We start from the raw sequence: 16,028 nt of genomic DNA on the forward strand, positions 1-16,028 counted from the left end.
GTCGTTGCAAATGGCAAGATCTCATTCCTTTTGATGGCTGCATAATATTCCATTGTATATATATACCACATCTTCTTTATCCATTCATCTGTTGATGGACATCTTGGCTCTTTCCACAGTTTGGCTATTGTGGACATTGCTGCTATAAACATCGGGGTGCATGTAGCCTTTCGGGTCCCTACTTTTGTATCTTTGGGGTAAATACCCAGGAGTGCAATTGCTGGGTCCTAGGGTAGCTCTATTTTCAACTTTTTGAGGAACCTCCATACTGTTTTCCAGAGTGGCTGCACCAGCTTGCAACCTCTTGTCTCTCTTAATGGGGAATGGTTCCTCAGCTTTCCTTGACTTTCATGGCCCTCACACTTTTGAAAGATACAAGCCATTATAGAACGTGCCTCAGTTTGGGTCTGACGACATTTTTTACGGTGAGGACTCAGTTTATTGCATCTTTGGCGCTGTCCTCAGTGTGTGTTATAAGGAGACCTGCTGTTGGTATGTCCTGCTCTTCAAGATGCTAACAAGGTCACATGGATCAGGTGGTGTCCCCAGGTTTCTTCATGGTAAAGTTGCCATTCTCCCTTGCTAATTAATCTTATGACAGCAGTCCCCTGACTGACAGGGCCAGAGGGAGAGGGAGAAGCAGACTCCCCACTAAGCAGGGAGCCCAGTGCGGGGCTCAGTCTCATGACCCTGAGACCATGACGTGAGCTGAAATCAAGAGTTGGACACTTAACCGACTGAGCCACCCAGGCGCCCCACGACCAAGAACTTTTTGATGTGTGATCTTCCAATATCTTTTCATATATTTGTTTCCTAAAAAACAGGAATTTTTAATATAAAGTTCTGTATTCTCCATTTTAAACTTAATATTTCATCATGCCCGTTTCCTCAATTTTTTGAATATCCTTAAAAGACCGCTTTTTATAATTACTGTTTATGTATGCACACTAATATCTTTAACCGTTCTCCTCTTGTAGGGACTTAGGTTATCTCTCATGTTTAGCACAACATTTATACACATTTGCAGTGAGCATCCTTACACCCAGTATTTCTAGAAATGGTGTGACTGGGCTCGTTAATTCAGTAGGCATTCTGGGGTGCCTATGATGGATGGGGCACTGGGGAGTCAGTGTTTAACAAGACAGCAGCTCCTGTCCCCAGGGAGGCGGCAGGGGTGAGACTGTTGAGCATGTGAGTCTCGGGATCCCAGCTCCATACCTGGGTGATCGCACCTCTCTGTACCTCCCCGCATCTGTGACAAGAGGGTTGTCATGAGCCCCTTAGCAGACAGTCAGTCCTGTGGGTCACAGTGAAGAAGTATTTTTAAGGCTCGTGGTATAAATGATCAGGTAATTCCCAGAATTATTTTTAAACCATTTTATTCTTCCACCAATGTTACAGGGGCTTCCAATTATTATTATTATTTTTTTTTTTAAAGAGCATTCTTTTTTTTTTTTTTTTAAAGATTTTATTTATTCATTTGAGAGAGAATGAGATAGAGAGAGAGCATGAGAGGGGGGAGGGTCAGAGGGAGAAGCAGACTCCCTGCCGAGTAGGGAGCCCGATGCAGGACTCGATCCCGGGACTCCAGGACCATGACCTGAGCTGAAGGCAGTCGCTTAACCAACTGAGCCACCCAGGCGCCCCCCAATTATTTTTTGTTGTTCATTTTACGAAGGAGGGGGAGGGAGCTTCTCTGGTAAATAGTGTTGTAGAGGTCTGGACTAATTGGAGAGTATCAGGGAGCCAGAGCTGGACGGTGCTCGGGGGAATACCGCAATGATAACCTTTTCCAAAGTTCGGAAAGGAAAGGACATGTGGACACGGCTTTCCCTGACCAGTAGCTTCTTTATCCTTCTTGAGGGCCCTGGAGTGTGGCCCCTGGTAGTTGCACTCAACAGTGTTTGTGGATCAGCTCAACCCTGAGCCCAGCCCATCCGTGACCACTGACACTTGAACCTGCATTTTTAGGGGTGAAAAATGTAACCCTTGGCCAAATTCTGAAATGGGCGTTGTGTGCAGAGAGCGAGAAGCAGGAGGGAGGATGGATGTGGATAATCCAACCCGTTTATTTGGATTTGTGCTGTAGTAACTGAAAGCTTCAGATGGGTCATCGTTTCTCCACCGAATTTAGTCTGTTGGATCTCACTTTTCCATTTGGAAATGAGAGACAATATCCCTGAATGGGATATGTGTGAAAGGGCCAGATTCTTGGTAGTTACACACTGGGAACCAGTAGCTTATGGGTGTTTGATGGGACTAGAATTTGAACAAGTTTCAGATGTGGACGATCTGATCAGCACTGCTACCTGGGAGCTCCTAATACTGGCTATTGATTGACACGCACATGGGAGGTCTTTAATGCCTGTCCCCCAATCCTGGTTCCCACTGAACTTTGATATATTTGTTTTAGGGCTGGGCAGAGTTTTTCCATGTGGGTAAATCTTCCACGGAATGCTTTGTGCTTCTCAGCTCTTGTTCATTAATTGCACTCAGATTCAGATTTGTCTTGTTTTTCTAAGATTCTGAGTAGTGATTGAAAAAAAAAAAAAAAGGTATTTTCTTTTGGTCTTCGGTGTCTTCACAGAGGTCAGTGTTACCTTATTAGTATCCCCCCACAACTTTATTTATTATTGCACAGTTATTTCATGTTTATGGCAGAATATATGAAAATATAGATAAGGAAAGGAAAGAAAAAGCAAACTATAATCCTGCTAACTAAAGATGTGACCACTGTTAATATTTTACTGACCTGCCTTCCAAATTATTTCAAAAGATGTATATTGCAAAATACAAGTCTGTGTATATAAATACACCATGTGACAGAAAGGAGGCTACGTTGACTTCCAGCCAAATCTCTCAGAAAGCTGTACTGTTTCTAAATCCCTGTAGGATTCCACCTAGGCTTGGCTGGGTCTAGAATCCTACCTTTGAAATTCTATATCAATAAAATCTTGCTGGTCTACGCAAGGTCAGTGTCTGGAATACACATAGAAACCGGCATTCGTTTTACTTTGGACCTGCCGGAATAATTTCTACCAGTCAGGGGAGGATTCATTTCCTGTAACAGAAAGCAGGATTTCCTAAATTTGTTTCCTGTGCACATTCTGCTTTGGAAAAAGCCTTGAAGTGTCTTTATTCAGCCATTGATTACAGCCTGAGGGGCGCTGGGGCCTGCCTGCCCCCGTAGGGTAACTCCCAGGGGAAATGAAATCGATGTAATCTGGCCAGAGAGAGAGGTGCTCCTTAAGTGTTCAGCCCGGCAGCATTCCATCTCGTCCTGGAAGTTCGGCAGGGTTGGAAGTGGGGTACGGCGGGCGAGGGAGGAGGGCTCTCGGAGGTGGTCAGGATGTAGTTTTTAATGTGTTTGTTTCTTGGCGTGAATGGTAAGGAGGTGCTCTCCTAAGAGCAGGTCGAATCAGCCCTAGGACTCATTTATTTGTCTTTTCCAGGAATTCTTTCATATCGAAAAAAACTTCTAGGCATCTAAAATCACAAGTACTAATGTGCTCATTACAGAAAAAATAAAATTGTAGATTCGAAAAAGAAGTGGATAAACATTAATTTTATCCACCACCTAGAGATTACTGTTTATATTATGCTACAGATTTCCCCCACGCGTCTGCTTCTATATGTAGAAACGTAATTGCATGTTTTGTAGTACAGAATCATACTGTAGCCCAGGGAAGGAAGGAGCGTGGAGTGAGTTCAGTAACATCCTTTAGCAAGTCTCCTATGTTGTCATATTCCTGTAGGATTTCTGTGTGCATGAATGTGTGTGTTTGTACGTAGGCACGCGTGTGTATGTGCTCACATGTGCCCTGTGAGCACGTGTATGTGTGCACTTGTGTGGGTGTGTGTGATGTGTATATGATTGAAAGTTTTCTGATGCCTTGGCCATGGCTCACTAATTTCAGAGCAGTTAATTACAAGTTCTAGGTCACGTATAGTTTGTTCTGCAAGGCTGTCCCAGGCTGGCGGTCTTGGGTGAGATGCGTGTCTCCTTCTCACCCTGAGACCTTCATTCTTGCCCTCTCTACACGGGACCTCCTCCCTCCCTCCCTCTGAGACACCCCTTGTTATCAGTATCTGAGTATCCTTGCAGAAATAATTCTTTGCATGGATTAGAATTTTCCTCGCCCCTCCATTATTAACATATTTAAAAAAATGTAAAAGAGCAGATGTCAATTATAGACTCAGTTGTGCACCTTGCTTGCCGCATGTCAGTGCTGGAGCATCACCGGGTGTGATGTCAGCAGAGGCCCGAGTTCTACTAAGATATTGAGGTACTGTGTGTTCCCATAGTCTCTTGATGGCATTTCAGGACCCTCCTGTCCATTTTAATGGAAGGTGAGGGCGTCACACTGGCCTCCTGACTCCCCCAGTGCAGTTATCAGCTGTGTTTAACTACCACATGCTGACTTTTTATTTTATTACTTAATTTTTTTTAATTAAAAAATTTTTTATTTTGTGTTCTTTTTATTCCAGTACAGTTAACAGTGTTTCAGGCATACAACATAGTGATTCCATACATCACCCAGTGCTCCTGACAAGTGCCCTCCTTCATCCCCATCATGTTTTCCCCACCCCCCTACCTACCTCCCCTCTGGTGACCATCAGTGTGTTCTCTATACTAAGAGTCTGTTTCTTGGCTTATCTCTCTTTTTGTCCTCTTGCTCATTTGTTTTGTTTTTTAAACTCCACACATGAGTGAAATCATACGGTATTTGTCTTTCTCTGACTGACTTATTTCACTTAGCATCATACACTCTAGCTCCATCCATGTCGTTGCAAATGGCAAGATTGCATTCTTTCTTATGGCTGAGTAATATTCCATTGTGTGTGTGTGTGTGTGTGTGTGTGTGTGTATCACTTCCCCTTTATCCATGCATCTGTCGATGGACACTTGGGCTGCTTCCATAATTTGGCTGTAGTAAATAATGCTGCTATAAACATAGGGATGCATGTATCCCTTTGTTGTTTTATTTTTTGGGTAAGTACCCAGTAGTGTGGTTACTGGATCATAGGGTAGTTCTGTTTTTAACTTTTTATTTTATTAACATTTTTTTTTACTTAAATTCAATTTAATTAACATGTAGTGTATTATTAGTTTCAGAGGTAGAATTTAGTGATTCATCAGTTGCATGTAACACCCAGTGCTCATTCCATCAAGTGCCCTCCTTAATGCCCATCACCCAGTTCCCTTCCCCCACCCCCCTCTGGTCCAGCCACCCTCAGTTTGTTTCCTGGAGTTAAGAATCTCTTATGGTTTGTCTTCCTCTCTGTTTTCGTCTTTTTTTTTTTTTTTTAAAGATTTTATTTATTTATTTGACAGAGAGAGAGACAGCGAGAGCAGGAACACAAGCAGGGAGAGTGGGAGAGGGAGAAGCAGGCCTCCCGCAGAGCAGGGAGCCCGATGCGGGGCTCAATCCCAGGACGCTGGGATTATGACCTGAGCCGAAGGCAGATGCTTAACGACTGAGCCACCCAGGCGCCCCTCTGTTTTCATCTTATTTTATTTTTCATTCCCTTCCCCTATGTTCATCTATTTTGTTTCTTAAATTTCACATATGAATGAAATCATATGATATTTGTCTTTCTCTGACTGATTTTGCCTAGCATAATACTCTCTGGTTTTTATTTTTATTTATTTATTTTTTAAAGATTTTATTTATTTGACAGGAAGAGAGAGCGAGTGAGCGAGCACAAGCAGGGGCAGCGGCAGGCAGAGGGAGAGGGAGAAGCAGGCTTCCCGCTGAGCAGGGAGCCAGACGCAGGCCTCGATCCCAGGACTCTGAGATCATGACCTGAGCCGAAGGCAAACGCTCAACTGACTGAGCCACCCAGGCGCCCTATTTTTATTTTTATTTTTTTAAGTAACGTCAGTGCCCAGCGTAACGCTCGAGACTCCAAGATCCAAGATCAAGAGTTGCATGCTCTACTGACTGAGCCAACCAGGCACTCCCATTTTTAACTTTTTGAGGAGCCTTCATACTGTTTTCCGTAGTGGCTGCCCCAGCCTGCACTCCCACCAGCAGTGCACGAGGGTTCCTTCGTGGAGTGATTTTAGGCAAAGCATCGGTGAGCCGACAGCAGTATGACATGGCCACCCGCTGAATACCTGCTCTCCGTGCCGGGCACTGTGCTCTGGGCAGCCCTTACGACCCAGCTACTGTGATTGTGCCTGTTTTGCAGATGAGGCGTAGGTTGGCTAAGGGGTACCCCCAAGGCCACGTGGCTGGCAGGATTAAAACGAGGCAGCCCACGTCCCGGGGCTGGTCATGTGACTCGGCAGTACTGCTTCTCTACCCATGGGAGGAGGGCTGGAACGTGCTTTGTCGCTCACAAAGGACACTGAGGGCTGTGCACCTGTGTTGGGAGCTTAGGGCTGATACTGTGTGACCTGCCAAGTGTCTGGTTATTCTTGCCTCTTCTGAACTCACATTCAGGGGCTCTTGGCCTCCTAGGCTCAGTGAAGCATGCTTTTTGGTTCCCTCCCTCTTTCTCATTTTGGGCAGCTTCCATGCTTGGAGCTAAGAAACCTTCTAGCAGACCGCAGAAGCCTTCCCATGGAGTGTCTTGCCTTCACCACCCATCCAGGATCCTGTCCTTAGAAACGAAAACCAACAAGGGTGTGTTGCTCCTAGAGTCTCCAGTAACCTTGAAACAGCCCCCCCTTACAGACGGACGAGAGATAAGCAAAGAGCTGTGTGCACAGGTCTCTCCCTGATGGCCTAGTGGCAGGAGGGCGTTCCTGTGTCCGGGTCACCATGCTGGGAGATAGAAAAGGAGAATGGAGCTACAGCTCACCTAGAAGCAGATTTTATTTTTAGTTCCTCCCCCAATTATAAGAGTAACATAAGCTTGTTATAGAAAAAGGAAGCAGGGGCGCCTGGGTGGCCCCGTCTGTTAAGCATCTGACTTTTGGTTTCAGCTCAGGTCATGATCTCAGGGTCCTGAGATCGAGCCCCATGTTGGGCTGTGTGTTCAGTGTGGAGTCTGCTTGAGAGTCTCTCCCTCTCCTCCTGCCCCTCCCCACCGCGTGCGTTCCCTCTCTCTCAAGTAAATAAATAAATCTTTAAAAAACAAAAGAAAAAGTAAACAATTAGAGAAAAAAAATTTGGGTATTTTCCCTTCCCATCTCTCTTCTCTACATAGAATTTAAATGTTTGGCGTCATTCCACATTCCACCTTGATGTGTCCACTTGGTAATATATTGTCTCAGCCCCGTCCAGTAGCATCTGTGGTAGGATGTTTAGTGGCTACACTCTTTTCTGCTGCTTAGGTACACCACAGATGATTTATTCTGCCTCCCACTTCTGGCTGTCCTAAGTTTTAACATCCTGATGGATAGCCTGATGGATTAAATCTGTCTGCACATCTCTGAGTGTGTATGTAAAAGGTCCCACTTGTCTCGTTCTGCATCTTCCTAACTCTGTTGCAGAGAGTGAGGCTGAGAACCACCAGGGAAGGGCAAGCGTGTGGCTTTCTGGGGGGTCCTGCAAGCTCAGTCCTTGTGCGGCCCCGTGAGGTTTTCCCCTCCGGGGCCATGTTCATCTCTCAGGGGTGTGCGCTCCCCCTAAATGCCTCCTTGTACCTGCGCTCCAGGCACGCGGACAATGACCGCATTCAGACCAGAGCGCACAGGAGTGAGAAAGATTTAGGAGGTGGGTGGGGCTTTACCATCGCGCTGCCCGGTCCTCGGCTCGAGGGTGAGTTCAGAGAACAGAGGTCAGGAACTTAAGGAGAAAACCCTCCTCCATCAATGTTATTTATTAACCACGGGGGTAAGAATCTTGAAATAGAGTTTTGGTTGCTCGGAAGAGAGGGGGTGCTGTGTTTTAGGGACACCGGAGGAAACTATCAAATGAGCCATCTTTGGTATTAGCTCCTCTGTGGGCCGGAGATGCAAAAGTTCTGTCCTGTTTCTTATTAGGGTTAAGCCCAGAATGGACTTAAGGGAATAGTCATTTCTAAAGGGCTAAGTTTTTATGGAGATGAATTCCTTCTTTTCAGATACTAATTTTCATCTGATTCAGTGATAGGAGGCTGAATTTCAAGTACTGGATCAAAGAAACTTGGATCAGAGAGTGGCCTTTTATTCCACCATCTTGCCCACAGGTTCTTAAGCAAAACCGCCGTGTTTTGTTTGCTCCATGCTGTGGTTTTTTTTTTTTTTTTTTTTTAAATAATCTGCAGCAATATTTTAAAGATCACTTAATGTTATCTAAGAATCAGCTTTTCTTGAGGAAGATCACATCTGGAAATGGTGGGCCCAGTTTCTACCGGGCAGTGGTTAGCTGAGCTGGGTGGCTGCTGCCTCAGTTTATCCCTGCCCCTGTGGGGCCCGCCCTCCTCCTATCTGCTCCCTGTCCAGCCCCCAGTGGTGCCTTGTTGAATCAGTTTCCTCATTAAGTAAAGAATACTTAGGTCTGTGGATGCATTCATAGTCTTGAAAGGCTGGATTAGGGCAGACTGGCCAGTCTTTGTGAGCCCGAGTGTTGATCTTCTTGAATGCCACCAAAGATATCAGATTCACACGTGCTCTTACGATTACTGTGTATCCTGCTTCTGACAAGAATTCAAGGCTCGTTAGCCTGACCTGGCATCTTTCCCAAGCACACATTCCCAGATACAAAGGGAAAATTATTAAAACTTGTCACAGGTGGTTTATTGCTGACCCACAAATGATGAAAAAGCCCTTTCATGGATTGTTCTGGCATGAATTCTTCAGATGGGCATTTTAGGGAGGGAGTGTAGCAGCCTGTCCTTTTGATTTCCTGACCCAAACCAGAACACACAGGCGACTCAGGACCCCAGCTCCCCACCCTCCACCCCTTCTCGGTTTTCATTTGAGTTAATTTATTTGTTCATTCATTCATTCATTCAACCGTAACAGGGTTTCTTTTTCTGCTTCTGCTCTGACTTCTGGATATTCTGATCCGAAGCCCCAGAGACCCCACTTCTGGCTGTTAAGGATAGTGAGACTCAAAACCCCCAAATCCTTTCTGATTGGGTGATACGGGACGATTCTTTTGAACGGAAGCTCAGACCTGCCAGGATAAGAAAGAAGTAGCCTCATTTTTTATCATCTTGTTTTGGGAAGAAATGCAGTTGTTTCTCCTGACCCCTGAAATGTTTGTCCCTGCTGCAATCGAGAAGGGTCAGGGAGCACCCCAGTTCCAAACCAGTCTCTTCTCAGTAGAATCTCAGGGATTTCTGTTAGAAAGCAGCTTCAAATTAAAGCTGACTTAAGTTAACGTGGGCCAGAGAGTGGAAGGTGAGAATCAGAGACCCCTCCACTCCCGACTCTACTCCCACCACAGGGCTCATGTCCTGGGGGCGTCTGTCCCCAAGGAGACCAGAGGGGTTTTGATGAGGAAGTTGGACTCAGGCTGGGGGGCAGCAATCATGGTGGTGGCTGGTTCCTTCACTCCATTGAGAGGTTCGCTGCAGAACAAAGTGCAGTTAGAAGGTGTTTGCCTATAGGTGTAATTCATCCATCAGCATTTGTCACTGTTTGTCACTTCAGATTTATAGACCAACTGTTCCCCCAATACGGTCCCTTGGGTCCCTGGCGTGGGGCTGGGCTGGCCAATGCCGGAACTGCCTCATAGGCTTGGAAGCCGCTTCCAGGTCTGGAGTTCCACATTCTTCCTGGATTGACGATTGATGTGAGGAGCAGGCTTTGGGGGAATTAATGTGTTTCCTTGAAGTCCCGTACCACCCACTTTTTACATCTTTTTAGAACAATGAAAGGTTTTTAAGGGGTGAAGTCACTGCAGCTTGAGAACAAGAATGGAAAAACCCCTTTCACTAACAATCATGGTTGAAGGCCTCCAGAGAAGAATTTTTCTTTGTTACTAAAGTGGTGTGTAAAGGTGTAAACTTAGTCAAGCTTTTTCAGCTTGTGTGTCCTTACATATTTGTAATATCTTGTGTTGGGATATGTGTTTACTTAATTAAAATTAAAAATAAAAGAAGTGCATGTACATGATAAAAATATTTCAGTAGTACAGAAGGATAAAAGAAGATAGAAGTATAGCTCATCACGTGGCACCCAATACACATTTTATGTACCGATGGGAGTATTTTGTGTATACCCATCTTCAGTGACTTGTTCATTTTGGACTTTGAGAGAGGATTGTTATCAGATTAAGACAGATGCTATTGAAAGTCAGAGCCATTGAATTAAACGAGTTAATGAATAGGTTTTTTTTTGTTTTTGTTTAAAGATTTTATTTATTTATTTGACAGAGAGAGACACAGCGAGAGAGGGAACACAAGCAGGGGGAGTGGGAGAGGGAGAAGCAGGCTTCCCGCCAAGCAGAGAGCCCGATGTGGGGCTCGATCCCAGGACCCTGGGATCATGACCTGAGCCGAAGGCAGACGCTTAACGACTGAGCCACCCAGGCGCCCCAATGAATAGGTTTCCAAAGACTGATGTTGGCTAATAGCAAAAAGACTGAAAACAATCATTACTTGATTGGCCTGTTCTTTGGATGTGGAGGTCAGTGTGACAGTACCTTCCATTCATGTGATTCCTGGTTGACTTGTTACGACATCATTGAAACAGGGTAGAGTTTCCCATTCTTGAAGGCAAACCTCTTGTTAGTGTAAATTCAATTTGTGTCCACCGCAGAAACCTAGTTAGGTATCTGAGCGTAGCCCACTAAGGATGGATGCACAAAATGTTTAGAGCTGGAACAGAAATGGAAAATAAGCCACCTGGAGCCCCGCCCTTTGCAGAGGCTGGAGGGAGTGGGGGTGGGTGGCAGAGCTGGGCTGGAACCCGGGTTTCATCCTCCCCACTGCTTCAGGGTAAAGCAGGGCAGCCCAGGAGAGCCTCGGTGTTCTGGAAACAGAACCGTGGAGCAGCGGGTGTCTGCTTGTGCAGAGTCCCTTGGTAACAGGAAGGGGCAGCTCAGGAAGCACCCCGATGAAGTAGAAGTGTGGGCGTCTGATTCCCTGGGAGAGTGACTCTCACTGCCTCTGGCCCCCACAGGGACCCCGTGAAATACTGCAGACAGTTACAGACGAATATTAATGGGCACCTCTGTACCCCCCCCCCCCGGGGGGCTTAAAGATAATAAAACCTCTCAGAACTGACACCTCCCATGCGCCTCTTTCTCTGTCACCCTCTGTCACTCCCCAGGTCGGCTCTCTCCTAAAACCTGCCTGTTTCTTTCCCTAAAGATTGAATTTTCTAGGAAAAAAGGGAAAGGGTGCTTTTTCTTTTTTTAGACCCCATGCTCTTGGGTTTGGATCAGATTAAAATGGCAGCTTGTTTGGCATTAAAATTGGAAGCCTCTTGGATGCGTTTCCTATCGCTGCTGTCGCCAGTTGCTCCAGATCTGCTGTTTTGAAACAGGACGATGTGTTCCAGTGGGGTAGGTGAGAGGTCGGGCTCACTGAACTGTGATCAGGTGTCGGCAGGGCGCCCCGTGTTCCTCCCGGACGCCCCAGGGTGGCTGTGTTGCCTCGCCTTTCCCAGCTCCTAGACGCTGCCCCCATTGCTCGGTGTATGTGCCTTCCTCCGTCTTCAAAACCAGCACCGTCTCATCGCTCTGACCCTCCTTCTGCCCGGGGTTTTCTCCCGGGCCACCGCCGGGAGCCTTTTGCCTTTTGAGGACTCCTGTGATTACATGGGGTCCACCTGTATAATCCGGGACGGTCTCCCGGTGCCAGGTCCTTAATTATTCGGCCTGCTGCACATCCGGTGAAGTTTCTAGCAGTGACAGTGTGGGGATGTCAGGGATGGACGCCTGACTGCGGCCAGGCACCCCCTGAGGATGCGCCGATGCGCATGCACCGCCCAGCTTTGGCCCCGGTACTCTGCGGCCGGGCACCCGGATGAGCTGGGATTGGCGTTTCCCTGGGGCTTTTTACTTGGTTAGTTAGATCCAGGATGAGATCCCGTGTCAGTCTGTCGCCGCTGCCAGCCGAGAGCAGCCGACAGTAGCCGAGAGCCGCCGAGGGCAGCCGAGAGCAGCCGAGAGCAGCCGAGAGCCGCCAAGAGCAGCCGAGAGTAGCCGAGAGCAGCCGAGAGTAGCCGAGAGCCGCCGAGAGCAGCCGAGAGCCGCCGAGAGCAGCCGAGAGCAGCCGAGAGTAGCCGACAGCAGCCGACAGCAGCCCGCCACGCTTGCCTCTCCCGTCTGGCGGAGTTGGTCCTTCTTAGCTCAGCGGGCTCACGCGCGAGCGGGCTGGCCCTGTCGTGTAGGCCGTGTCCCTCGGGGGCACTGTGGGCTCTTCACACTTACTTGGGTCTCCTTCCTGGGCGGGGGAGGGCCAGCGGGGCTGGGGACTCGCAGCTGTCCCACCCCTCCCCGGCTCCCCTCTCTGACCCACCTTTGCTTTGCTTTTCCGCTCGTACTTCCGAGAGACTCAGCCAGATTCCTCTGTGGACGGGGTTTATTTTCTTCACAGGCTTTTAAAACAAGCACATTGTTTACATCTAAAAGGAGACCTCAGGGACAGGTCCAGATCTCGTGTTTCTTGAGAGGCTGGAAGCTCTGGCTCTCCTGGGCCGCATTCCCTTGGGGCAGCGTCCTTCTTCAGTGCGACAGGGGGTCACCGCCCCTGTGGATGTGCCGCGGCTCCCCTTGCCACGCGCCCCCCCCCCCAGCCCTCTTCACTCACTTGCACAACCAGTCTGGCCCCTGTCTTGGAGTTTGCAGCCCCCCTGCCAGAAGGTTCCAGGCGGCGACAGAAGCCGTGCCTCCAGGAAGTGCAGTGTGTGGTGGGTGGGCTTGGGCGCCAGGAAAACCCGGGTACCTACCTGGCCTGGCCACACCACCGCCCAGCAGCATCACCTCGCGCTGCTGAGTTAGTAACTTCACCCAGCACCTCTTTCCTCATCTGCGTAGACCCTGATCTCACCCTCGGCGGCACTGCCTTCTGGGGGCTGGGGAGGGGGGTAGGTGGGTGCTGTCCCCTGTGTTGTGGGATGTTTAGCAGCACCTCGGGCGGAGGCCAGGAGGTGCGAGGAGCATGCCCCTCCTCCTCCTTTCCTCACTGCTGTGGGCTCGGTGCGAATCCTCCAGAAGGGGTCACTCTCGACCCTGTGCGCGCTCCCTGCACGGCTCGGGCATGCAGCCTGCCTGGGGGCCTGGGAGAGAAGGTGAGCTGTGCCGCGTGGAGGGCGGCTGGGCGGGTGGCAGGGCCTGCAGGCCCCGAGGAACCGATGCTGTCACCGGCAGACCCAGCCTTCCCCAGGGACACAGGGGCAGCTTGCGCTTTGCCGGTCGCTGCAGCCCCTTCCACCTTGGTGTTCGTTTGCTTGACCTCTGAACCGGGACCCTCGGCGGTGTATCTGACCTTCGACCCTGTGTCACGTTTAGGTGGCCCTGGTGCAGTGGACCGAAAGCGTGGGCTTAACCCTGGTGGGCCGAGACCAGTCTTCCATGCAGCTGAGGACCCCTGGCGACCAGATCCTGAACTTCACCATCTTACAGATCTTCCCTTTCACCTATGAAAGCAAGCGCATGGGCATCATCGTGAGGGTGAGTTACCTTCTTTAGGACTTAACATGATTAAAAAACTCAAGTCTCCTGTGTGGGTCCCTGTAGCCTCAACATTCTTTCTTAACCGTCTTACCCTCTTTCTTCTGATGTCTGTTGTCCAAACTAACAAGAGAATAGAATTGCCCGAACGGAAAAAATATTATTAGTCCATCAATTAGACGAGACCTCAGATAGCTGATCAGCTTCTGGTTAACCTAGTTCTAGAAGGAAAGGCCTAACGTACGTGAACTGGGCATTTCTTTCTTTCTTTCTTTCTTGCTTTTTTTTTTTTTTAAGATTTTATTTATTTATTTGACGGAGAGAGACACAGTGAGAGAGGGAACACAAGCAGGGGGAGAGGGAGAGGGAGAAGCAGGCTTCCTGCTGAGCAGGGAGCCCGATGCAGGACTCGATCCCAGGACCCCGGGATCTTGACCTGAGCTGAAGGCAGATGCTTAACGACTGAGCCACCCAGGCACCCCAAGGACTGGGCATTTCTTGATAACAATACCTTCCTCATTGTGTACACTTTTGTTTAAACATCTCTCTGCTGAGGTGAAATTCACATAAGTAAACCATTTTAAAGTGTGTAATTCAGTGGCATTTAGTATATTCACAGTGTTGTGCACCCATCACTTCTTTTTTTTTTTTTTTTTTTTTTTTTTAGAGAGAGCATGCACATGCCTTGGGGGGTGGAGTGAAAAGAGAGGGAGAGAGAGAATCTTAAGCAGGCTCCTCACCCAGTGCGGAGCCCAGTGCGGGCCTTGATCTCATGACTCTGAGCCGAAATCAAGAGTCAGACACTTAACTGGCTGAGCTACCCAGGCCCCCTGCAACTACCACTTCTGTCAAGTTGCAAAACATTTTCGTCACCCCAAAAGGAACCCTCATACCCATTAAATAGTGACTCCCCATTCCTCTGTTCATTCTAGTTCCAGGAATCACCAGTCTGCTTTCTGTCTCTAGAAATTTACTGATTCTGGATACTTCATGTAACTGGAATCCTATGATACGTGACCTTTTGTGTCTGACTTCTTTCATTCAGCATAACGTTATCAGGGTCCATCCAGGTTGTAGCATGAACCGGAACTCCATTCCTTTATATGGCTAAGTAACTGCTTATCCATTCATCTGTTCATAGACATTTGGGTTGTTTCCACCTTTTGGCTATTGTGAATAGTGCTGCTGTGAGCACTCACGTACAGGGATTTGAATACCTGTTTTTAATTCTTTTGGGTATAGACCTAGGAAAGGAATTGCTGGGTCATGCTGGGTCCATTACGCACTTGCTGGATAATCCTATCTTTTAACTTTATGAGGAACCTCCGAATGGTTTTCTGTAATGCTGCACCATTTTACATTCCCACTGGCAACGTAGGAAGGTTCCAATTTCTCCACATCCTCACCAACACTTTTTATTTTCCTTTTTCATTTTTTTGGTTATAACCATTTTCGCAGTTGAGAAGTGATATTTCATTGTGGTTGTGATTTGTATTAATTTAATGACTGATGATGTTGACTATCTTTTTTTTTAAAGATTTTATTTATTTGACAGAGACACAAGCAGGGGGAGTGGGAGAGGGAGAAGCAGGCTTCCCGTGGAGCAGGGAGCCCGATGTGGGGCTCGATCCCAGGACGCTGGGATCATGACCTGAGCTGAAGGCAGATGCTTAACGACTGAGCCACCCAGGCGCCCCGTTGACTATCTTTTTGTGTGCCTATTGGCCAGTTTTATATCTTCTGTGGAGAAATGTGTATTCAACTCCTTTGCCCACCTTTTATTTTTTATTTATTTATTTTTTCCTTTGCCCACCTTTTAATTTGGTTGTTTGTCTTTTTGTTGTTCAGTTGTAAGAGTTCTTTATATAGTCTGGATATTATCAGATGATATGCAAATATTTTCTCTTATTTTGTACGTTGTCTTTTCATTTTCTTGATAAAATTCCTTTGATCAGAGAAGTCACTAATTTTGATGAAGCCCAATTTATCTATTTTTTCTTTTGTTACTCGTGACTTAGGTGTCATATCCAAGAATTTTTTTTACTTTAATAATCTATTTTTTTAATTTTTAAAATTTTTATTTTATTTTATTTTATTATGTTATGTTAGTCACCATACATTACATCATTAGTTTTTGATGTAGTGTTCCATGATTCATTGTTTGCGTATAACACCCAGTGCTCTATGCAATACATGCCCTCCTTAATACCCATCACCAGGCTAACCCATTCCCCCAACCCCCTCCCCTCTAAAACCCTCAGTTTGTTTCTCAGCATCCATAGTCTCTCATGGTTCGTCTCCCGCTCCGATTTCCCCCCCTTCATTTTTCCCTTCCTACTATCTTTTTCTTCTTCTTTTTTTAAACATATAATGTGTTACTTGTTTCAGAGGTACAGGTCTGTGATTCATCAGTCTTACACAATTCACAGCGCTCACCATAGCACATACCCTCCCCAGTGTCCATCACCCACCCGCCCCATCCCTCCCACCCCCCACCACTCCAGCAACCCTCAGTTTGTTCGCTGA

At 47.3% G+C, this 16,028-nt stretch overlaps 1 protein-coding gene across 1 annotated transcript in view; it reads left to right on the top strand.

Moving 5' to 3' along the window:
• Positions 1–16,028, top strand: part of ATP9A (ATPase phospholipid transporting 9A (putative)) — a 140,446-nt gene that overhangs the window by 88,558 nt on the left and 35,860 nt on the right. The window contains exon 15 of the mRNA XM_032387783.1: positions 13,341–13,502. Coding sequence (XP_032243674.1) covers positions 13,341–13,502 — 162 coding nt within the window. The remainder of the gene's footprint in view (positions 1–13,340; positions 13,503–16,028) is intronic.

This window comes from Phoca vitulina, unplaced genomic scaffold, assembly GCF_004348235.1.
Source record: "Phoca vitulina isolate PV1807 unplaced genomic scaffold, GSC_HSeal_1.0 scaffold50, whole genome shotgun sequence".
Lineage (NCBI taxonomy): Eukaryota > Metazoa > Chordata > Mammalia > Carnivora > Phocidae > Phoca > Phoca vitulina.